The sequence below is a fragment of the Coregonus clupeaformis genome, chromosome 36, assembly GCF_020615455.1.
Source record: "Coregonus clupeaformis isolate EN_2021a chromosome 36, ASM2061545v1, whole genome shotgun sequence".
Classification (NCBI taxonomy): domain Eukaryota; kingdom Metazoa; phylum Chordata; class Actinopteri; order Salmoniformes; family Salmonidae; genus Coregonus; species Coregonus clupeaformis.
In genome coordinates, this window is record NC_059227.1 from 7,425,152 (window position 1) to 7,450,361 (window position 25,210).

The 25,210-nt window shown below is 44.8% G+C and overlaps 1 protein-coding gene across 2 annotated transcripts in view; it reads left to right on the forward strand.

Moving 5' to 3' along the window:
• The first annotated feature begins 15,897 nt into the window (after nucleotides 1–15,897).
• Nucleotides 15,898–25,210, forward strand: part of LOC121552442 (tumor necrosis factor alpha-induced protein 2) — a 38,779-nt gene continuing 29,466 nt past the window's right edge. The window contains exons 1-4 of one of the 2 annotated variants that reach the window (XM_041865378.1): nucleotides 15,898–16,088; nucleotides 19,287–19,484; nucleotides 20,370–21,057; nucleotides 21,748–21,862. In XM_041865378.1, the coding sequence (XP_041721312.1) occupies nucleotides 16,037–16,088; nucleotides 19,287–19,484; nucleotides 20,370–21,057; nucleotides 21,748–21,862 (1,053 nt within the window). In that variant the 5' untranslated portion in view covers nucleotides 15,898–16,036. Of the gene's footprint in view, nucleotides 16,089–18,755; nucleotides 18,861–19,286; nucleotides 19,485–20,369; nucleotides 21,058–21,747; nucleotides 21,863–25,210 lie in introns of those variants that run through there. The other variant, XM_041865379.1, reaches the window with a different exon arrangement.

The window sequence follows — 25,210 nt, forward strand, 5'->3', positions numbered from 1 at the left end:
TCTCATCAGACCACATGACCTTCTCCCATTCCTCCTCTGGATCATCCAGATGGTCATTGGCAAACTTCAGATGGGCCTGGACATGCGCTGGCTTGAGCAGGGGGACCTTGCGTGCACTGCAGGATTTTAATCCATGACGGTGTAGTGTGTTACTAATGGTTTTCTTTGAGACTGTGGTCCCAGCTCTCTTCAGGTCATTGACCAGGTCCTGCCGTGTAGTTCTGGGCTGATCCCTCACCTTCCTCATGATCATTGATGCCCCACGAGGTGAGATCTTGCATGGAGCCCCAGACCGAGGGTGATTGACCGTCATCTTGAACTTCTTCCATTTTCTAATAATTGCGCCAACAGTTGTTGCCTTCTCACCAAGCTGCTTGCCTATTGTCCTGTAGCCCATCCCAGCCTTGTGCAGGTCTACAATTGTATCCCTGATGTCCTTACACAGCTCTCTGGTCTTGGACATTGTGGAGAGGTTGGAGTCTGTTTGATTGAGTTTGTGGACAGGTGTCTTTTATACAGGTAACGAGTTCAAACAGGTGCAGTTAATACAGGTAATGAGTGGAGAACAGGAGGGCTTCTTAAAGAAAAACTAACAGGTCTGTGAGAGCCGGAATTCTTACTGGTTGGTAGGTGATCAAATACTTATGTCAAACAATAAAATGCAAATGAATTACTTAAAAATCATACAATGTGATTTTCTGGATTTTTGTTTTAGATTCCGTCTCTCGCAGTTGAAGTGTACCTATGATAAAAATTACAGACCTCTACATGCTTTGTAAGTAGGAAAACCTGCAAAATCGGCAGTGTATCAAATACTTGTTCTCCCCACTGTATGTCAGAATGCTGTTCATTGACTATAGCTCAGCATTCAACACCATAGTACCCTCCAAGCTTATCATTAAGCTCGAGGCCCTTGGTCTGAACCCCGCTCTGTGCAACTGAATCCTGGACTTCCTTCCGGCCGCCCCCAGATAGTGAAGGTAGGAAACAACACCTCCACTTCGCTGATCGTCAACACAGGGGCCCCACAAGGGTGCATGCTCAGCCCCCTCCTCCCTGTTCACCCATGACTGCGTGGCCACGCACGCCTCCAACTCAATCATCAAGTTTGCAGATGACACAACAGTAGTAGGCTTGATTACCAACAATGACGAGACCGCCTACAGGGAGGAGGTGAGGGCCCTGGCAGAGTGGGGCCAGGAAAATAACCTCTCTCTCAACGTCAACAAAACAAAGGAGCTGATCGTGGACTTCAGGAAACAGCAAAGGAAGCATGCCCCTGTCCACATGGCCAGGACCGCAGTGGAGAAGTTGGAAAGTTTTAAGTTCCTCAGGGTACATATCACTGTCAAGCTGAAATGGTCCACCCACACAGACAGTGTGGTGAAGAAGGCGCAACAGCGTCTCTTCAACCTCAGGAGGCTGAAGAAATTTGGCCTGTCACCTAAAACCCTCACAACTTTTACAGATGCAGAATTGAGAGCATCCTGTCGTGCTGTATCACCGCCTGCTACGGCAACTACACCGTCCGTAACCGCAGGGCTCTCCAGAGGTTGGTGCGGTCTGCCGAATGCATCACCGGGGGCACACTGCCTGCCCTCCAGGGCACCTACAGCACCCGATGTCACAGGAAGGCCAAAAAGATCATCAATGACATCAACCACCCGAGCCAGGGCCTGTTCACCCCGCTATCATCCAGAAGGCAAGGTCAGTACAGGTGCATCAAAGCTGGGACCGAGAGAATGAAAAATTTGACTGTTAAATAGCCATCACTAGCCGGCTACCACCCGGCTACTCAACCCTGCACCTTAGAGGCTGCTACTCTACGTACATAGACATGGAGTCACTGGTCACTTTAATAATGGAACACTAGTCACTTTAATAATGTTTACATACTGCTTTACTCATCTCATATGTATATACTGTATTCTATTCTACTGTATTTTTGTCAATGCCACTCCGACATTGCTCGTCCTAATATTTATATATTTCTTAATTCCATTCTTTTACTTTTAGATTTGGGTATTGTTGTGAATTGTTAGATACTACTGCACGGTAGTAGCTAGGAACACAATCATTTCGCTACAACCGCAATAACATCTGCTAAATATGTGTATGTGACCAATACAATTTGATTTGATTTGATATGTAATGGCGTGTATGGACAGTGTATGAATAGAAAAGGTGTGTACAGCAGTAGTTATATAGGATGAACCATGACTAGAATACACTATATACATATAAAGTAGGTAAAACAGTATGTAAACATTATTAAAGTGACCAGTGTTCAATTACTCTATTTACATAGCACCTTTTTTTCTAAGAGTGTATCCAGAACCTAAAAGGGTTCTTCGGCTGTCCCCATAGGAGAACCCTTTGAAGAACACTTTTTAGTTCCAGGTAGAACCTTTTTGGTTCCAGGTAGAAGCTTTTGGGGTTCCATGTAGAACCCTTTCCACAGAGGGTTCTACATGAAACCCTAAAGGGTTTCACCTGGAACCAAAAAGAGTTCTATCTGGAGCCAAAAAAGGGTGCTCCTATGGGGACCCTTTTTTCTAAGAATATAGGGCAGCAGTCTCTAAGGTGCAGGGGTAGAGTACCGGGTGGTAGCCCGGCTAGAACAGTAACTAAGGTTCAGGGCAGAGTACTGGGCGGAGGATGGCTAGTGGGGACTGTTTAACAGTGTGATGGCCTGGAGATAGAAGCTGTTTCACAGTCTCTCGGTCCCAGCTTTGATTCACCTGTACTGTCTCCTCCTTCTAGATGGTAGCAGGGTGAACAGGCCGTGGCTCGGGTGGCTCGGGTGGCTGAGGTCCTTGATGATCTTCTTATCCTTCCTGTGACACTGGGTGCTGTAGATGTCACGGAGAGCAGGCAGTGTCCCCCCGGTGATACGTTAGGCCTACTGCACCACCCTCTGGAGAGCCATGCGGTTGCATCTGTAGAAGTTTGTGAGGGCCTATGGGGTCAATCGGGATGTCTTCATCCTCCTGAGGTTGTAAGTACAGTACTGTAACAAGTATCGTAATTACTTCATTTGTACTTACAGCGTACTAAAAAGGATTTGTCTTGATGAAAGTAACAAGAAGTTGACATTCATTTTTGTTATTGTAGGCCTATTAATGCATGAATCCCAGCAATAGAAATATCACTGCGTGTCTAGTCATCTTGTTAACCTTGTTACTGGCTTTAATTGAACTGCAAGTTGTTGAAGACAAAAACAATAAACACATTAGTTCAAGTGTTTCCCACGACTGCCCTTTTACCATCCAAGGGGCGAAGATGTAGTAAGGTTAGAATTTCCTCTCTCCTCTCACCACAAACTGGGGAAACATTATTATTCTTAACCGGACCACACTTCCTCATAAGTGTTGCTTTCTTTCACATGCGAGAAAATAGTGTTTCCCATTGGAGTACATTGTGGCTAATGGGAACGTTGCACAATGAACATTGTTTTCAACACATACTTTACAGTGGGGCCCCTGAATCAGAAAAACATATTATTTCAGTCGAGACAAAAACAGACAAAGACAAATTGAATACAATGAATCCACAAACTAGAGTGGACAAAGTACATTACTTCACATTTACATTTTCCTCTGATGCTTTTTCAACTCTCTTTGTATATCTGAATAACCATTCAAAAGTTACACAGTATTACATAAATAACAATTCATTGCAAAAAATAAAAAATAAAAAACCATCAGGTCGCTAATAGCCTGGTACTCAGGGCTCTATTGTCCCTCTAACCACTCTGACATCCATGCAAATGAAATCGAAAATCAGATCAAACATTAATCATTATCATCAAAACAGTATTGTGCATTTAAAACTTACTTCACTGTGATTGATACATTTGAAGAAAGAAGTTCAACAACAGGTTGAAACTGAGTGGAGAACATGGTTGTTGAGGATGTTGTTTCAAAGCCTAACACAATGGACTGAGCTTACTAAGGTGCTAATTAATTAAAAACACCCGTAGGCATATTAGAGCTTATGCATACGCAAGCCCAAGCCCCCCCTGATTTAAAATAATATTTCTGCTATTATACAATAGATAGCCTACCGCATATTATGCACAACAGAAAAACATAACAAAATATACACTACCGTTCAAAGGTTTGGGGTCACTTAGGAATGTCCTTGTTTTCTAAAGAAAAGCAATTGTTTTGTCCATTAAAATAACATCAAATTGATCAGAAATACAGTGTAGACATTGTTAATGTTGTAAATGGCTATTGTAGCTGGAAACGGCTGATTTTTTATGGAATATCTACATAGGCGTACAGAGGCCCATTATCAGCAACCATCAGTCCCGTGTTATAATGGCACGTTGTGTTTGCTAATCCAAGTTTATCATTTTAAAAGGCTAATTGATCATTAGAAAACCCTTTTGCAATTATGTTAGCACAGCTGAAAACTGTTGTGCTGATTACAGAAGCAATAAAACTGGCCTTCTTGAGATTAGTTGAGTATCTGGAGCATCAGCAATTGTGTGTTCGATTACAGGCTCAAAATGGCCAGAAACTAATAACTTTCTTCTGAAACTCGTCAGTGAGAAATGAAGGCCATTCAATGCGAGAAATTGCCAAGAAACTGAAGATCTCGTACAACGCTGTGTACTACTCCCTTCACAGAACAGCGCAAACTGGCTCTAACCAGAATAGAAGGAGTGGGAGGCCCCGGTGCACAACTGAGCAAGAGGACAAATACATTAGAGTGTCTAGTTTGAGAAACATACGCCTCACAGGTCCTCAACTGGCAGCTTCATTAAATAGTATCCGCAAAACACCAGTCTCAACGTCAACAGTGACGAGGCGACTCCGGGATGCTGACCTTCTAGGCAGAGTTGCAAAGAAAAAGCCAAATCTCAGACTGGCCAATAAAAATAAAAGATTAAGATGGGCAGTCTGAGATATGACTGTGAGGCGTCTGTTTCTCAAACTAGACACTCTAATGTATTTGTCCTCTTGCTCAGTTGTGCACGGGGCCTCCCACTCCTCTTTCTATTCTGGTTAGAGCCAGTTTCCGCTGTTCTGTGAAGGGAGTAGTACACAGCGTTGTACGAGATCTTCAGTTTCTTGGCAATTTCTCGCATAGTGCTCCAGATACTCAACTAGTCTCAAGAAGGCCAGTTTTATTGCTTCTTTAATCAGCACAACAGTTTTCAGATGTGCTAACATAATTGCAAAAGGGTTTTCTGATGATCAATTAGCCTTTTAAAATTATAAACTTGGATTAGCAAACACAACATGCCATTGGAACACAGGACTGATGGTTGCTGATAATGGGCCTCTGTACGCCTATGTAGATATTCCATAAAAAAATTCTGACCAATTTTATGTTATTATAATGGACAAAACATTTGAATTTCTTTCGAAAACAAGGACATTTCTAAGTGACCCAAACTTTTGAACGGTAGTGTATATATAATTTATTTGTGGGGGGAGGGGGTTGCTGAGAATTTTTTGTTGATGGTTCAGATGGCTATATCGGTCCGCTAACACAGGACTAGTAAAGGCCCAGTGCACAACGTTTGTGGTTTTTTATTGTTCATTTTTCATTTTTATTAAACCCTCAGCACCTCTACTTCGTGCGGCCATCCATGCAGCCCATATACGGTGCATTCGGAAAGTATTCAGATCCTTTGACTTTTTCCACATTTTGTTACGTTACAGCCTTTTTCTAAAATGTATTACATAATTTTTTTCCCTCATCAATCTACACACAATACCCCATAACAACAAAGCAAAAACAGGTTTTTAGAAATGTTTGCTAATTTACAGTGAGGGAAAAAAGTATTTGATCCCCTGCTGATTTTGTACATTTGCCCACTGACAAAGACATGATCAGTCTATAATTTTAATGGTATGTTTATTTGAACAGTGAGAGACAGAATAACAACAACAAAAATCAGGTTGTCGGAGGATGACACCTAGTGGGTCACTCCGGAACTGCGACCTCCTCCTGTAACATACAGTCATATTGAGTTTGAGGTAAGATACTCTTATATACATATGTCATGGTACTAGTTTACTACTAGTAGGTTATTAATTGACCTGGGTCAAATATTGAATTTTGCTCAATGTATTATTATATTGAAACGAATAGGGCATTTATTTTTTTGAATTGTGAATTAATACTACAGTATTTCTTTATTGTGATTTATCTTCATATTCTTGCTAAAGCTGGCTATTTTCTATAACATTTATTCCTGGTGTCCTGCTCATTATATTTATATTGTATACTCTCACTAGCGTTGGTGTACGGCGGCAGGTAGCGTAGTGGGTAAGAGCGTTGTGCCAGTAACCGAAAGGTTGCTGGTTCTAATCCCAGATCCGACTAGGTGGAAAATCTGTTAATGTGCCCTGAAGCAAGGCACTTAACCCTAATTGCTCTGGATAAGAGCGTCTGCTAAATGACTAAAATGTAAATGTGTACTTACCCAGGAGTGTGTTACACATGCAATGTGTGCAAGAAAGGAGAAATTGGGAAATCACTCAGTGTTTATATTGTGTAATTCTAGGAGGTCCCGTGTTTTCACATTTTTTGATATGTGGCTTATTTCAAGGAAAAAAAGGGCCTCCAAATATTTCTGCAATGAATCACCCAAATGAACACATTAAACGGCAAGATGAAACACATTTTCCTTTTACTTTCATTTGGCAGTGTGGTGCCAAGAGAAAAGGGAAGTCGAACCACTGCATTGAACATGGCATTAGAGAGCATAAGCACTTTGCCACTGAGGCTGCTTTTAACAAAAGAATGGATGTTGTTGATTCGTTTTTTATAACAACACTACTGGCCCTATTCAATCACAACTGATAGCAGATAGAGATGAATCATGAAAAGGGCCCCAATTATTCTCTTGGCCATAAATACGTTTGTCATATTCTCTAGTACAATGAACCAAGTACAATACACTTACATGAGTCTCTAACTGGATGATATTGTTCCTATTGATGCAGATAAGGGTACTGCTACAGTAACTACTCTGTTACTGCATAAGGAATTTGATATTTAAGCAATGAGGCCCGAGGGGGTGTGGTATATGGCCAATATACAACGTATAAGGGCTGTATTTACGCACAACGCAACGCAGAGTGCCTGAATACAGCCCTTAGCCGTGGTATGCTGCCCCATATATCACAAACCCAAAGGTGCCTTATTGCTATTATAAACTGGTTACCAACTAAATTAGAGCAGTATAAATAAGTGTTCCGTCATACCCGTGGTATATGGCTGTCAGCCAATCAGCATTCAGGGCTCAAACCACCCAGTTTATAAAATAAAATATACAGCATCACTATTACATCACTATTACATCACTATTACATCACTATTACATCACTATTACTTCAGATTGCAGCAGTAGGTTTGGTCTAGAACAAGCCTTCCTGTTTATAAACATTTTTTGTCTCTGTCTAGCACTATTCTAACAGCGAAGAATCTAAATCTTAGTCAAGCACATGCTGCAGTCAATCCAATAATAATAATAATTAGTTGTGTGCTTATATTTCTCCTATTTCACACATGTATAAGTGTGTATTGTGCATGAGTGAATTGGAAAGGGTGTTCTTTTGCCTATCCCAACTCTCTCTGAGACGCCCTCGGAGCTTGGGGTCAAGGCCAGGGTCAACGGTAGACATAACATAGTAAACTTAAATCTGTCTCTCTCCATTTAGTGTGATATGTTACGTTTCGTATCTACTGTATTCATTTGTGGATGTCCGCCATCCAATTCGTACAACATGTTACGAAATTTGCGAAACGTATGATATGTTACGAATTCCAATTTTCTGTGGCTATCGTTTCACCTTGTCGGCTCAGGGATTCAAACTAACAACCTCTCAATTACTGTCCCGCTCTAACTGCTAGGCTACCTGCCGTCCTATAATCTACAACAGTGGTCAAAACCATAGTCCTGGAAAGCTACGGGGTTGTGCAGGTCTCTTGTTCTAGCCAAACACTTCAGCTTATCAGGATCTTTAGTAATGGATTGTCACAAACATGCGTACACATAGCTTTACAGCCTCAGGAGTGGTATCCAATAGAAGATGTTCTCTAAAAAAAACGAGGATCCACGTAAACTCCCAGCTAGCGCATAACGTTCTGAGAACCATATGTTTCTTAGGGCTTGGTGAGAGCGTGGTTGTCCTATGGTCATTTTGCATACAACCTTCCCACAACGTTCTGGGAATGGTGCAGGATAGTTGCTTGGCTTTGGAATATTCTCAGCACATTTAAGGAACTTGACAAAATAATGTTATTTTCTTGGTATTTCTTTACTTTAACAGAACGTTTCCTAAAAGTTCAAACATGGTTACATTTAATTACATTTTTGGTAATGTTCTAGTAACGGTCTCCAACTGGTTTGACATTGGGAATGTTACCAAATAGTTCAGAGAACGTTAAGAAACAACGTTCTTCTGTGAGAACTTCAATACTTCAGCATAACGTTTCCTACATGTTTTTTAAGTATTTAAAGTAATGTTCTCAGAACATTCAGAAAATGTTAAGGAACAACGTTCTTCTGTGAGAATTTCAGTACTTCAACATAACGTGTTCTGCAGGTTTCCTCATGGTTCTATTAATGTTATGTTCTCAGAACATTAAGAAAACTTTTCATAAAAACCACAAGAAAACATTACTGTTCAAAGAACATTCTAAGAATGTTTTTGAAAAACATATACAGTGCTATGAAAAAGTATTTGCCTCCTTTCTAATTTTCTCTACTTTTGCATATTTGTGATACTGAATGTTATCAGATCTTCAACCAAAACCTAATATTAGATAAAGGGAACATAAGTGAACAAATAACACCAAAATTACATATTTGTTTCATTTATTTCATAAACAAAGTTATGCAACACCCAATTCCCCTGTGTGAAAAAGTAATTTCCCCCTTACACTCAATAACTGGTTGTGCCACCTTTAGCTGCAATGACTCCAACCAAATGCTGTTGATCAGTCTCTCACGTCGCTGTGGAGGAATTTTGGCCCACTCTTCCATGCAGAACTGCTTTAACTCAGTGACATGTGGGTTTTCAAGCATGAACTGCTCGTTTCAAGTCCTGCTAAAACATCTCAATTGGGATTAGGTATGGACTTTGACTAAGCCATTACAAAACTTCCAATGTGTTGCTTTTTAGCAATTTTCATGTAGACTTGATTATGTGTTTTGGATCATTGTCTTGCTGCATGACCCAGCTGCGCTTAAGCTTCAGCTCACAGACGGATGGTCTGACATTCTCCTGTAGAATTCTCTGATACAGAGCAGAATTCATGGTTCCTTCTATTAAGGCAAGTCCAGGTCCTGAGGCAGCAAAGCATCCCCAAACCATCACACCACCACCACCATGCTTGACCTTTGGTATGATGTTCTTACTGTGGAATGCAGAGTTCAGTTTTCGTCAGGCATAATGGGACCCATCTCGTCCAAAAGGTTGACTCAAGTTTGCCAAAAAAAACCTGGATGATCATCAAGACTCTTGGAAGAACATTCTATGGACAGATGATTCAAAAGTATAACTTTTTGGACGACATGGTTCCAGTAATGCCTGGCGAAAACCAAACTGTGCATTCCACAGTAAGAACATCATACCAAAGGTCAAGCATGGTGGTGGTGGTGTGATGGTTTGAAGCTGGTGTACAAAACCGAAAGTAAAAGACACAAAAACAAATCTCTAACTACAGTATGACCCAAAGGTTATCAGTGGGCCCCGACCTACCATTGGGAAAACCCCACCATTTGCGAAACGCTGCATTAGGTCATGCAGTCACCAGTAGTACACACGCTCTCATAACCTTTGAACTCCTACCCATATAAATATATACATACTGCTGAATACTTTCCAGTAGTGTCCACTCAACTAGGGTCCTTGGTTTACAGCTTATCATGTATCATTCTCTATAGGGAAGTCATTGTATTGCAGTGAGTGTGATGATAAACTGTTGAGTGAGGCTGTGATAACACTGCAAGCCTTAGTCAAGTGAGGCATGGATTCCTGGCGCCCACTCCTACTCTCCTCTATACCAAGAGCGATGAACAAAAACGGACCTTGTGATGTGGGTAACATTTAGACTGTCCCACATACAGTGCCTAGTGGAAAGTCTACACACCCCTTGCACAGTGTTCACATTTTTCTGCCTTAAAATTTAAATCTAAAAAGGGATTAAAATGAACATGTATTGATTGCGTATATCTTCACACCCCAGATGTAATACTTGGTGGAAGCACCTTTGGCAGCCATTACAGATGTGAATCATTTTGAATACGATTGTACCAACATTGCACAGCTCTAAGGGCAACATGTGAGACCGACCGGCTCGATTCTGTCTTATGTGGCAAAATATATCACATCCATTTATTTGTAATATTTTGAATTGCTCAAGCTCAGTAAATTTGTTTGGGTGTCATTGGACAGCAATATTCACACCTTGTCTCTGAATTTAAAGCAGATTTAAGTCAGGACTGAGACTGGACCATTCAGGAACACTCACCATCTCTTGGATAGCCATTCTGGTGGGTCTTTGGCATAAAAAATGTGTGTAATTGTCCCGTCACACCCTGATCGGTTTCACATGTCTTTGTGCTTGTCTCCACCCCCTCCAGGTGTCGCCCATCGTTTCCTAGTTTCCCCGGTTCTGACCATTCTGCCTGCCCTGACCCCGAGCCTGCCTGCCGTTCTGTACCTGCCTGACTCTGACCCGATTACGAACCTCTGCCTGCCCTGACCCCGAGCCTGCCTGCCGTTCTGTACCTGCCTGACTCTGACCCGATTACGAACCTCTGCCTGCCCTGACCCCGAGCCTGCCTGCCGTTCTGTACCTGCCTGACTCTGACCCGATTACGAACCTCTGCCTGCCCTTGACCTGTCTTTTGCCTGCCCCTTGTTTGGTCAATAGACATCTGTGATTGTAGCTGTCTGCATCTGGGTCTTATCCTGAGTTCTGATAGTACGAACTGGCCATGACTGACCCAGCAGACTCAGACCAGCGCCACAATGCTGTCTCCCAGCAAGGAGCCACCATTGGAAGACACAATGAGTTACTGCAATGCCTTATGGAGGGACCATACCCTGGCGGAATGCCATGACCAGGCGTTCGATAAATTGCTGGAGCAATTCCGCGGATTCCCTACAATGCATCAAGCCACACCAGTAATTCCCCAGACACTCAGCAACCCCGCCACCAGCGGCGCTTCTTCCCAGCCTACCACAGTGTCCAGAGAACCCCGCTTACCTCCTCCTCCGGAGCATTACGCTGGAGATTCTGGAACCTGCCGGTCCTTTCTTTCCCAGTGCTCCCTCGTCTTCGAGCTGCAACCTTCGTCGTTCCCCTCGGACTGCTCGAGGATAGCGTACATCCTAACGCTGATGTCCGGGAGGGTACTCGCCTGGTCTACGGCGGTGTGGGAGCAACAGTCCGCCATCTGCCTCAGTCTGGAGGAGTTTGTGGCGGAAGTACGGAAGGTGTTTGAGTCTCCGTTGTCCAGGAGAGAGGCTGCTCGTAAACTGCTCCAGCTACATCAAGACTCCCGTATTGTGGCAGACTATGCAGTGGATTTTCGCACGTTGGTGGCTGAGAGTCCTTGGAACCTGGAAGCATTGTTCGACACGTTTCTTTACGGATTATCGGAGGTGATCAAAGATGAGCTCGCAGCCCGGGATCTGCCCATGTACCTCGACTCCCTCATAGCCTTGACCCTCTGGATCTATGGGCGGCTACGAGAATGTAGGAAGGAGAGGGAATCTGTTCCCTGTCGCCCTCATTCACCCTTGATTCCCACCTCGCCTCTGAGGAATCCCTGAAAACCCTGACTGCATTACCGAGAGAATCCGATGTCACCTGAGTGCTAACGGGAATCACCGTGGGCTGTTCACTCACCTCCTCCAGAGCCCAAGCAACTGGGAAGGGTCGATTGTCTCCGGATTAACGTTTACACAGACTGAACACCAGGAGCTGTCTGTATTGTGGGACTACAGGACATTATATTTCCACCTGCCCATTAAAAAGACCAGGCTCATCAGTAGGTACGAGTACTCTGGTGAGCCGTACAGGGATTTTCCAAACTCTCATTACTCGCACCCCTCTCCATGCCACCCTGTGAAGGGGTGACCAGGCCTAATCACTCTGGTTGCTCATTGACTCTGGGGCTGATGAGAGCTTTATTGATGCTACCATGGTGTCGGAGCTTGGTATCTCCACTCAGCCCCTCTCCATTCCCATGGACGTCAGAGCGCCGGATGGGCGCTCTATTGGCAGAGTCCCCAACAATACAGTTCCTATCAACCTACGAGTATCAGGAAATCATAGTGAGTGTAAGCAGTTCCTGTTCATCGAATCTCCCAATGTACCTGTGGGTTTGGGATATTCTTGGCTCCAGAAGCAAAATCCCCTGATCGACTGGGCTACTGGTGCTATAGTGGATTGGAGCCCGTTCTGCCATGCTCATTGTCTCAAGTCGGCCCAGCCTGCCCCAGGACGTCTTCCTGCAGGCTTGAGAGAAGCCTCGGATCTCTCCGCCATTCCCACGGAGTACCTGGACCTCCGGGAGGTCTTCAACAAGTTCCACGCTACTTCTCTCCCTCTGCATCGACCCTACGACTGCACCATTGACTTTCTCCCGTGCACTACACCCCCTTGGGGGTGGCTTTACTCCCTGTCGGGTCCGGAGACCAAGGCTATGGAGGAGTACATTGAGAACTCTCTCTTTGCAGGGAGTATTCGCCCATAGGCCTCCTCCGCCGGTGCAGGGTTCTTCTTTGTGGGGAAGAAGGACAAATCCCTGTGCCCATGTATCGACTACAGGGGCCTCAATGACATCGTTGTAAAAAAAAGTTGCCCTCTACCACTCATCTCCTCGGCTTTCGAACCTCTTCAGGGAGTGACCATATTCTCTAAGTTGAACCTTCGGAACGCCTACCATCTGGTTCGGATACGGGAAGGAGATGAGTGGAAAACAGCCTTTTTACACGGCTAGTGGGCATTATGAGTACTTAGTTATGCCATTCAGGCTGACCAACGCCTGTGTTCCAGGCCCTGGTCAATGATGTGGTCCGGGACATGCTGAAACGGTTCGTGTTAGTCTACCTCGACGACATCCTGGTCTTTCCCGGTCAGCTCAAGAACACGTCCTCCAAGTCCTTCAGCGTCTCCTGGAGAACCAGCTTTTTGTTAAAGCGGAGAAGTGTGAGTTCCATCGCTCCACCATCTCCTTCCTAGGATACGTCATCACTGCAGGACATATACAGATGGATCCAGACAAGGTGAGAGTGGTGGTGGATTGGCCTCAACCCACATCCAGAGTGCAGCTGCAACGTTTCTTGGGGTTTGCTAACTTCTACTGCCGCTTCATCCAGGATTGATTGGCGCCGACGAAGATGGCGGCCTCGCAACTAGCTCTTTTATGTATTATTCTTTACATTATTAGCTCAGAAAGTGTTTTGTATCATTACATATAGCCGGGAAAAACTATTGGATGTCAGAGAGGCGGTAACTCAACAGCATTACGACCAGGAATACAACTTTCCCAAAGCAGATCCTGTGTTTGCTCTCCCCAGGGCAATTGAACTGATTCCAGCGGCTGACCCAAAATATCGCTGGCGGAGGAGAGGCACTCGGAGCAGCCTGCTGGGTCGACTTAGGAGGCGCGCACACCACCCACCACATCCAAGTATACTACTCACTAATGTTCAATCTTTGGATAACAAAGTCGACGAGCTCAGGGCAAGGATTTCTTTCCAGAGATACATCAGGGCCTGTAACATACTTTGTTTCACGGAAACATGGCTCTCTGGGGATATTCTATCGAAATCGATCCAGCCAGATGGGTTATCAGTTCATTGCGCAGACATAAATAAATATCTCTCCAGGAAGCAGAAGGGTGGAGGTGTGTGTTTCATGATTAACGACTCATGGTGTAGTTGTAGTAACATACAGGAACTGTTCACCCGACCTAGAATACCTCACAATCATATGCCGACTGTATTATCTCCCAAGATAATTTTCTTTGGTTATAGTCACGGCCGTGTATATCCCCCCTCAAGCCGATATCACGATGGCCCTCAAAGAACTTCACTGGACTTTATGCAAACTGGAAACCACATATCCTGAGGCTGAAATTATTGTAGCCGGGGATTTTAACAAAGCAAATTTGAGGACTAGGCTGCCGAAGTTCTATCAACATATCAACTGTTGTACTCGCGCTGCTAAAATCCTCGACCATTGCTATTCGAACTTCCGGGATGGTTATAAGGCCTTCCCCCGCCCTCCTTTCGGCAAATCTGACCACGACTCCATTTTGCTCCTCCCTTCCTATAGGCAGAAACTCAAAGAGGAAGTACCCGTGCTAGGGACTATTCAACGCTAGTCTGACCAATCGGAATCCACGCTTCAAGATTGTTTTGATCACGCGGACTGGGATATGTTCCGGGTAGCTTGCGAAAATAATTTAGACGAATACACTGAAACGGTGACTGAGTTTATCAGGAAGTGTATAGGTGATGTTATGCCAACTGTGGCTATTAAAACCTACCCTAACCAGAAACTGTGGATAGTTGGCAGCATTCGCGCAAAACTGAAAGCGCGAACCACCGCATTTAACCATGGCAAGGTGACTGGGAATATGGCAGAATACAAACAGTGTAGCTACTCACTCCGCAAGGCAATTAAACTGGCAAAACATCAGTATAGAGACAAAGTGGAGCAAAGATAACTGAACTAAATGACTATCGCCCTGTAGCACTCACCTCTGTCGTCATGAAGTGCTTTGAGAGACTAGCCATGGATCATATCACCTCTACCTGATGATGTGGGGGTGCTTTGCTGGTGACACTGTCTGTGATTTATTTAGAATTCAAAGCACACTTAACCAGCATGGCTACCACAGCATTCTGCAGTGATATGCCATCGCATCTGCTTTGCGCTTAGTGGGACTATCATTTGTTTTTCAACAGGACAATGACCCAAAACACACCTCCAGGCTGTGTAAGGGCTATTTAACCAAAAAGGAGAGTGATGGAGTGCTGCATCAGATTACCTGGCCTCCACAATTACCTGAACCCAATTGAGATGGAAGGAAAAGCAGCCAACAAGTGCTCAGCATATGTGAGAACTCCTTCAAGACTGTTGGAAAAGCATTCCTCATGAAGCTGGTTGAGAGAATGCCAAGAGTGTGCAAAGCTATCATCAAGGCGAAGTGTGGCTACTTTGAAGAATCTCAAATATAGAACATATTTTGATTTGTTGGTTACCACATGATTCAATATGTGTTGTTTCATAGTTTTGATATCTTCACTATTATTCTACAAAGTAATAAATGATAAAATATAAAGAAAAACCCTGGAATGAGTAGGTGTGTCCAAACTTTTGACTGGTACTGTATAGACATTGATTGTTGAATAATATGACTTATAAATGCCTCACAAGCTTAGTTGAACTTAGTCTTACTCCTTCACAACCCAAAATATAAGCTTGTTTTACTCCAATGTTTGTAAGTAATGAAATTGTAAACAAACATTGTATATCTTTAATACATGGTTAAAACTATCATTTTGATCTCATGTTGAGCTCTGTCTATGAATTTGAGAATGGTAACATTTCTCCAGCCCCAGCTGTTTACCAAAATGTGGCAGGGTGAACGCTTTCTGGTTGTTTGAATCCCAGATTGGCTCTTTAAGGTATACAGTATTTTCCTTTTGGGAAAAGAAGAGGCAATTGCAGTGAGTGGATAGCAGGGAAATCAATGAAGATAAATAGAAACCGAAGGGGGAAATTACTTCCTCCAGAAAGACCCATGGTATCCCCCTACCATGCGCATAAAGAGAGAAGCTTGTATCAGTGGGCAAGCATATAATATAAACAGCTGACACAGTGGAGTTCTTCAGTCTTGAGTAGGATGTAGTCTTGAAGAACTGCTGCAAGTGTTGTTCATTTACATTTACATTTACGTAATTTAGCAGACGCTCTTATCCAGAGCGACTTACAGTTAGTGAGTGCATACATTTTTCATTTGTTCATTCAGCTATTCACAATGAGGTTGTCTGCTCTCCATATACTGCCCAGAAGAACGCGGAAAACTATAGGTAAGATAAATGCATCTAGCATAACACATATAAATAGCCTACAATATGCAAAGGTTGTAATGTATTAATAGATATGAATAGCCTTTTGTTGATGCTCCCCCGAGTGGCACTGCGGTCTAAGGCAGACCCCCTGGTTTGATTCCAGGCTGCGTCACAACTGGCCGTGATTGGGAGTCCCATAGGGCGTAGTCTGGGTTTGGCCGGTGTAGACCGTCATTGTGAATAAGAATTTGTTCTTAACTGACTTGCTTAGTTAAATAAAAAATGACATTCAGCACATTCTAAATGATAGGATTTCATGTTTAGTATTGTAACATACAGCATGTGATCATTTCACATTTTGTAAGAGGTTGTCTTTCATCACATTGGAAGCACATCATCTGAAAAAGGAAGAGGGGAATATGAAACGTGGTCTTGTTAATATCTGATGCAAATATTTAGGCAATTTACAGTGGGGGAAAAAAGTATTTAGTCAGCCACCAATTGTGCAAGTTCTCCCACTTAAAAAGATGAGAGAGGCCTGTAATTTTCATCATAGGTACACGTCAACTATGACAGACAAATTGAGATTTTTTTATCCAGAAAATCACATTGTTGTCACGGTTTCGGCCGAGGCTGCTCCTCCTCCTTGTTCGGGCAGGCTTCGGCGGTCGTCGTCCCCGGAGTACTAGCTGCCACCGTTCGATGTTTCATGTTTGTTGGGTTTTGTCTGTTTGTACACCTGTCCCTTGTTAGTGTTTGATTTGGTTTCCTATTTAGTTATCGTGTGTTGGGTCAGGTGTTATGTGTGATTGGTTTTTGTCAAGCTGTTGCTCTCGTTATTACTCTCGTGTTTTGTTGTTTTCGAGAGTCCGCACTGTGTGCGCTATTGTCATTTTTACGCACTGTGTTTATTTGTGCGTAATTTGTATTTTGCCTCCCGGTTGGGTTGGCTGTTCGCCTGTTTGGTGCTGCTTTCGTTGACTAAAGTCTGTTCACGAACGCCCGTGTTTCCTGCGCTTGATTTCCACACCGCATCTACACTCAGCTACTGACAATTGTAGGATTTTTAATGAATTTATTTGCAAATTATGGTGGAAAATAAGTATTTGGTCACCTACAAACAAGCAAGATTTCTGGCTCTCACAGACCTGTAACTTCTTCTTTAAGAGGCTCCTCTGTCCTCCACTCGTTACCTGTATTAATGGCACCTGTTTGAACTTGTTATCAGTATAAAAGACACCTGTCCACAACCTCAAACAGTCACACTCCAAACTCCACTATGGCCAAGACCAAAGAGCTGTCAAAGGACACCAGAAACAAAATTGTAGACCTGCACCAGGCTGGGAAGACTGAATCTGCAATAGGTAAGCAGCTTGGTTTTAAGAAATCAACTGTGGGAGCAATTATTAGGAAATGGAAGACATACAAGACCACTGATAATCTCCCTCGATCTGGAGCTCCACGCAAGATCTCACCCCGTGGGGTCAAAATGATCACAAGAACGGTGAGCAAAAATCCCAGAACCACACGGGGGGACCTAGTGAATGACCTGCAGAGAGCTGGGACCAAAGTAACAAAGCCTACCATCAGTAACACACTACGCCGCCAGGGACTCAAATCCTGCAGTGCCAGATGTCCAGGCCCGTCAGAAGTTTGCTAGAGTGCATTTGGATTATCCAGAAGAGGATTGGGAGAATGTCATATGGTCAGATGAAACCAAAATATAACTTTTTGGTAAAAACTCAACTCGTCGTGTTTGGAGGACAAAGAATGCTGAGTTGCATCCAAAGAACACCATACCTACTGTGAAGCATGGGGGTGGAAACATCATGCTTTGGGGCTGTTTTTCTGCAAAGGGACCAGGACGACTGATCCGTGTAAAGGAAAGAATGAATGGGGCCATGTATCGTGAGATTTTGAGTGAAAACCTCCTTCCATCAGCAAGGGCATTGAAGATGAAACGTGGCTGGGTCTTTCAGCATGACAATGATCCCAAACACACCGCCCGGGCAACGAAGGAGTAGCTTCGTAAGAAGCATTTCAAGGTCCTGGAGTGGCCAAGCCAGTCTCCCCATAGAAAATCTTTGGAGGGAGTTGAAAGTCCGTGTTGCCCAGTGACAGCCCCAAAACATCACTGCTCTAGAGGAGATCTGCATGGAGGAATGGGCCAAAATACCAGCAACAGTGTGTGAAAACCTTGTGAAGACTTACAGAAAACGTTTGACCTGTGTCATTACCAACAAAGGGTATATAACAAAGTATTGAGAAACTTTTGTTATTGACCAAATACTTATTTTCCACCATAATTTGCAAATAAATTCATTAAAAATCCTACAATGTGATTTTCTGGATTTTTTTTTCTCATTTTGTCTGTCATAGTTGACGTGTACCTATGATGAAAATAATTTGGGTGGGAGTGGGAGAACTTGCACAATTGGTGGCTGACTAAATACTTTTTTCCCCCACTGTATGTGTGTGGAAGGGACAGGGCGTTACTATGTAGTAGTCCGAACAATAAAATCAATGTTTTTATTCTCATAATGATTTGTGTCTCAAGTGTCTCATAAGAATGAAATTGAAATGTTGTTTTTTTCTCCTAATGCTACATTAAATTCTGTAGAGTATGGCAAATTATATATTGATGGATATCGGTCGCCTGTCAAATGTAGGCTATCTAAGCCATCGTCTCCGCCCTCTGTACAGCCATTTTTTATACCATAGCCAAGCCTACGGGTCTATCGTTCATTATCAGGCTACGAATAGGTACCGAATGTTCTGAGAGCATGAAAGGTAGGCACATTTTAATTTGGCTTTTTGCACCTTTTGAGCACGTTATTAAATATTAAATAACAACAAATATGTGTCTGCCTTTGTGGTTTTGTTTTGGCTAAGCAGGTTTCACTCAACGTCTGCTATAAGAGAGAGAACGGCTATGGATGTCAAAGGGTTATTTAATGCAACATTCGCCTGCGGTTAAATAGTTTTAATAGAAACCGTTTGTTCAGTGTTGCCTATGTATGTTTTAACCTGAACCCACTATTGTAGCCTATAACTTCGTATTGAGTTTGTTTGCCTACTTTTACCTGTGTCGCAATGAATGGTACGATGTGATTTTCTAATTGCCTAGGCGATAGAAAAAAATTGTTGCAATGTCATGATAGGTTTTATGAAGAGAAAATATTGATGACTGTACAAAATATGTATTTATTTTTACAGAGGAAGTGGATACGGTTGGACCCGACCCGGTGGCAGCGATGGCTAATCTATCGCCTGCAATGCAGGGCAGTCCCAAAACTGTACATGGGAGGTTTAGGCATAAACTGAAAATACCCAAAATACCAGGCTTTAAGCGACGTCCACGGATCCCCAAACCCAGCACCACCTGCATAGTAGAGAGCAATCCTCCTCCAACAGGTATATGTAGCTACAGTATTAATTGGTCAGAAGTTGTATTCAGCATTCTCTCTGATGTTAGAATGTGTGCATAATATATATAGGCTATAGCCTACTTTAAGGTTAGTTTGGATAGTGCAATAAGTGCATGCACTATGAAGTAGCCTGTATGAAGTACTAGCCTACTACCTCAATATATTGATTTGTCAGATGTATCATCCTTAAAGAGGAACTCTAAACGAAATAAATCAGTGTGTTATTATATTTTATTTTAATGTGAGAAATTATTGGCACAATACATTTGTTGTGTCACGTACAGACTGCACTACAATAACTATTCTAAGTGTAACCCCCAAACCTCAATCATTGTACTTGATGGTATGTGTAAGGGTTGGTGTGAGGTGTGACCCAGGTGCGGTGCAGGATAGACAGTGGGCAGTAGGCAGAGATGGTGAAACAATTATCTTTACTGGTGGTCCCAAAACCAGGATACAAAATAACGGACTTATCACGAAAAATAAAGCAGGAGCAAATTGGTCTCCAAAAACAGGCTGACAGCAAAAATACGAAAAATACTAACTATGACAGAAAACAACAATGAAACAGGGAGAACACTTCTCAAGTACCTGTACTTCCGTCTTGTGATCAGACACTGATTCGTACTGCTTGGCATCAAGAAACTAGCAGAGAAAACTGAGCAAGGGAACATAGGGAAGTGAGGGAATAAATACACAGGTGAACAGGTAGACACAGGTGACACAAATAGGATCATGATTAGTCCAGACTGTGAGTGAGGAGGTGCCTAAGGTTGTCGGAGGAGGACACCTAGTGGGTCACTCCGGAACTGCGACCCCCTCCTGTAACAGGTATGTGATTGTCATAAACATTCTACTTGTTTTCTTTCAGAGGTGGTTTTGGACTTTCTGGAGAACCTGAAGGAAAATCGCTTGGTGGAGGCTTGCCAGCAGTTGCTCTTGCGAGAGGACCAGCTTTTTGGCCAAGAAACCATGACGGCGGAGGGGTTGGGCTGGGTTTGCAACGAGGACAAGGAAGACACTCTCCAAAAAGACTATGAAACCCTGCTGCTCCACTTATGGATGGCAGTTCACGCCACCTTCAGTTCCACACCCTCAGGACAACACATAGAGATACTTCGGAGCGCGGTGGAAACCATAACTCTGCAGGAAGAGAAGGACCAGCAATGGGAAGGGCGGCCCAAAGGCAGGAGCAAGGCCCCCGTGTGGCGGCCACACCAGTGCCGGCGCACCCACGACAACCTGCTTAAAAGAATTGTGGAATCCCGGATGAGGAACGCGGCAGTGGAGGAGGACAATGTCAGCGTTAGCAGTGCGGACAACCTGTCAACGTCCATGAAAAGGGAGATCTGTAGGATGGGCAAGTGTCTGAAGGAGGACGTTCTCAGGGTGGCCAGGGACGTGAGGGACTGCTACCCACCAGACTTTGACGTGTGCAACTTGTACATGAGACTTTACCATCAGATGTTCTCAGCAAGGTTAACTGAACTGGCCCGCTCTGGGCTCGATGTGGATGACTGTAATTACCTCCTCTGCTGGGTTAACGATTACTATCCAAAGTAAGTGGGAAATGGGAGGGAAGTTGCCCCGGATTCTTGAAGGGCTTGTTAACAATCAATAATAGGGGCAATTGTGAAATTTTATTTTTTAAATGACCAAATCACGTTTAAGTAATGTCAAACCGCATATGGAGTTGATTTGAGTTGATTTGGCCATTACATTTAGAAAATTGCACAATTTCCCCTATCACTTCCATTAATTGTTAGCTAGCAGTGGATAAAGTTAGCTGAAGTTTGTAGTGGCTGGAACCATCCCACTGGGCAAAAACTAGTTGAATCAACGTGGAAAACTATTTGGATTTGCAAAAAAGTATTCAACTTAATGGAATTTCGTTTTCACCCAACTTTTAACATAAATCCAATGACAGGGTGACATTTTTTGGTTGATTTCACGTTGAATTGACGGTAGTTGACCACTCAACCAAATGTAAATTAAAACTAGACGTTGAACTGACGTCTGTGCCCAGTGGGAAGCCACTACTGTTTGTGGCAGATGCTAAAAGGCTAGTTTCGCTTTTTAAATCTTCTGCTAACGTAAACGCTGCATATTTGGCATCGCTGATAGCTTAAGTTTGTCTACATTATCCTCCACTGTACAGTCTTTGAGTGTTTCTGAGATGTCTTGTATGGTTTCAATCAATTACATGATGTCATTTACAACATGTAATACCATTTTTATATATGTTTCAGTGACATCTTAAATCACAAAGACCTTGAGGGGCACATCAACATTGAGTCTTTGGGAACTCTTTTATCTGAGAAGGATCTCACAACAGTGGAGGAGCAGTATCTACTACAAAAAGAGGTAATGAGGATGCCCCAAACAGCTAAATCTAATGAACAGGCTAAATCCATTTGTATACTTCTAGACAATCCTTTCAGAGTAGCCTGGTCCCAGATCTGTTTGTGCTGTCTTGTCAACTGCTATTGTGTGATAATGACCATAGGGTTTGGCAAGATAGATACAAACATACAGTTGAAGTCGGAAGTTTACGTACACTTAGGTTGGAGTCATTAAAACTCGTTTTTCAACCACTCCACAAATTTCTTGTTAACAAACTATAGTTTTGGCAAGTCGGTTAGGACATCTACTTTGTGCATGACTGTCACGAGTTACAAAGCCAGAACCCAGAAGCAGACCAGGACAAGGTAAGTTGAAACGAAGGTGAGTGTTTATTTACAAATTCAAGAGTGATGCTGAATAATCCAGGGAACAGAGCGGGCGGCGTTGATTAGTTGTTGGGGGTGCAGTGGTTGATCCAATCATGGCTCGGCAGCCGCCGACCACCAGGCAGAGGTTGGATGAAGGTTCCGGACGAGTGATGTTCATGGCTAACGATCCGGCAGGGAATGGATGTTAGGCCAGAGCCTAAGAAGGGTGATGATCAGGACCAGGTGTGCAGATTGCTGATGGGATGCAGGTGCGGAAATCAAGAGAGCTCCCCGGAGCGTTCCAGAACCCTCGGGAAACTGGAGATCACGAGCAGAAAAACTAGTCCACAGACAGGACCCGACTCAGACTGCCGGGATCGTTACAGTACCCCCCCTCCGACGAACGCCACCGGGCGGACTCCCGGAGCGCCAGGATGGAGGCGGTAGAAGTCACGGATGAGGTCAGCATCTAGGATCTGTCGCCGCGGAATCCAACTCCTCTCTTCAGGACCATACCCCTCCCAGTCCACGAGATACTGGAAACCCCGCCCCGCCGTCTGGAATCCATGATGCGTCGCACCGTGTAGGCAGGACCACCTCCGATCATCCGAGGAGGAGGAGGAGGAGGCGGAGGAGGCAACAGAGGACTGAGGAAAACAGGCTTGAGGCAGGAGACATGAAAGGTGGGATGGACTCTGAGCGTCCTCGGGAGTTTGAGTCGAACTGCCACCGGATTGATCACCTTCTCCACCACAAACGGACCAATGAACTTCGGTAACAACTTCCTAGACTCAGTCCGTAAAGGAAGATCCCGTGTGGCCAACCAGACCCTATCTCCGATGGTGTAGGTGGGAGCGGGGATCCGGCGACGATTCGCCTGGAGCTGATACCGGTCCGAAACTCTAAGGAGTGCCTTTCTGGCCCGATGCCAGGTCCGGTGGCAACGACGAATATGGGCCTGAACAGAAGGCACTGAGAGCTCCTTCTCCTGAGAAGGGAACAAGGGAGGTTGGTAGCCATACAGGCACTGGAAGGGAGACATCCCAGTGGCAGATGTAGGGAGAGTATTGTGGGCATACTCAACCCAAGGCAACTGAGAGACCCAGGAGGTGGGGTTGGAAGAGGCCAGGCAGCGTAGCGTGGATTCCATCTTCTGGTTGGCTCTCTCCGCCTGACCATTAGATTGGGGGTGAAAACCAGATGTGAGACTGACTGTAGCTCCAATGGCCAAACAGAAGGACTTCCAGACAGCAGAGGTAAACTGAGGGCCACGGTCGGAAACGATATCACTGGGCAACCCGTGGACCCTGAAAACCTCCCTAACCAGGATCTCGGACGTCTCCGAGGCAGAGGGAAGCTTGGCAATTGGCACAAAGTGGGCGAACTTGCTGAATCTGTCCACGATAGTCAGAACGACCGTGTTCCCCTCAGAAGCGGGCAACCCAGTGACAAAGTCCAGGGCCAGATGCGACCATGGTCGCCGGGGAATAGGAAGGGGGTGAAGTAGTCCAGAGCTGGGCCGATTGGTACTCTTATTCTGCGCACACACTGGACAGGCAGCAACATAACCCCGAGTATCCTCGGCCATGGCAGGCCACCAAAAAGCGTCTGCGAAGAAACGCCATCGTCCGAGCCACGCCAGGGTGACAAGCCATCTTGCTGGCGTGGGACCATTTGAGGACCGCAGGACGAACCGACTCAGGCACAAACAACCGACCGGGTGGACCGTTACCGGGACCGGGCTGCGTCCGAAGAGCCGCCATCACCTCCTCCTCAATCTTCCACCTAACAGCTCCCACGACGCAGTTCCGGGGGAGAATTGTCTCGGTCTTGGACCCACTCTCCTCCGTCTTGGAGAACATCCGAGACAAGGCGTCCGCCTTGCCATTCTTAGATCCAGGTCGGAACGTCAGGGAAAAATTGAATCGTCCGAAAAACAACGACCACCTGGCCTGACGGGAGTTGAGACGTCTAGCCGATTGCACGTAAGCAAGATTCTTGTGGTCAGTCCAGACAATAAACGGCTGCTCCGCCCCCTCCAACCAGTGGCGCCACTCCTCCAAGGCAAGTTTCACCGCGAGAAGCTCCCGGTTACCCACATCGTAATTCCTCTCCGCAGGCGAAAGGCGACGAGTAGTAGGCGCAGGGATGGAGTTTACTGTCCGTGGAGCATCGCTGCGACAGGATGGCGCCAACTCCCACATCAGACGCGTCCACTTCAACGACGAACTGACGGGCCGTGTCCGGTTGAGAGAGAATCGGTGCGTTGGTGAATCGCCTCTTCAAATCCAGAAACGCTCGATCCGCCTCCGGATTCCACTTGAAGCTCCTGATACTGGAAGTCAAGGCCGTTAACGGAGCGGCCACACGGCTGTAATCCCGGATGAATCTGCGGTAGAAATTCGCAAACCCCAAAAATCTCTGGAGCTGCAATCTCGTACCGGGCTGGGCCCATTCCAGAACCGCTCTAACCTTCTCCTGGTCCATCCTAATCTCTCCCCTGGAGATGATGTACCCGAGAAAGGATGTCGTGTGGGCGTGAAACTCGCACTTCTCGGCCTTCACGAACAGGCGATTCTCCAACAATCGCTGCAGAACCTGCCGGACATGCTGGACGTGGTCGGAAGGTTCCTTCGAGAAGATCAGAATGTCATCCAGGTAAACAAACACAAAGAGACCGATCATATCTCTCAGGACGTCGTTCACCATACTCTGGAATACCGCTGGAGCATTGGTCAGTCCAAACGGCATCACCTGATACTCGAAGTGACCCATCGGTGTATTGAAACCCGTCAACCACTCGTCTCCCTCTCTGATCCGGACCATGTGATACGCATTGCGTAGGTCTAGCTTGGTGAACACCGTAGCACCCTGTAAGGAGTCGAAGGCAGAACTCATCAAGGGCAGGGGATACTTGTTCTTGACCGTGATGTCATTCAACCCCCGATAATCAATACACGGTCGAAGAGAGCCATCCTTCTTACCCACAAAGAAGAATCCT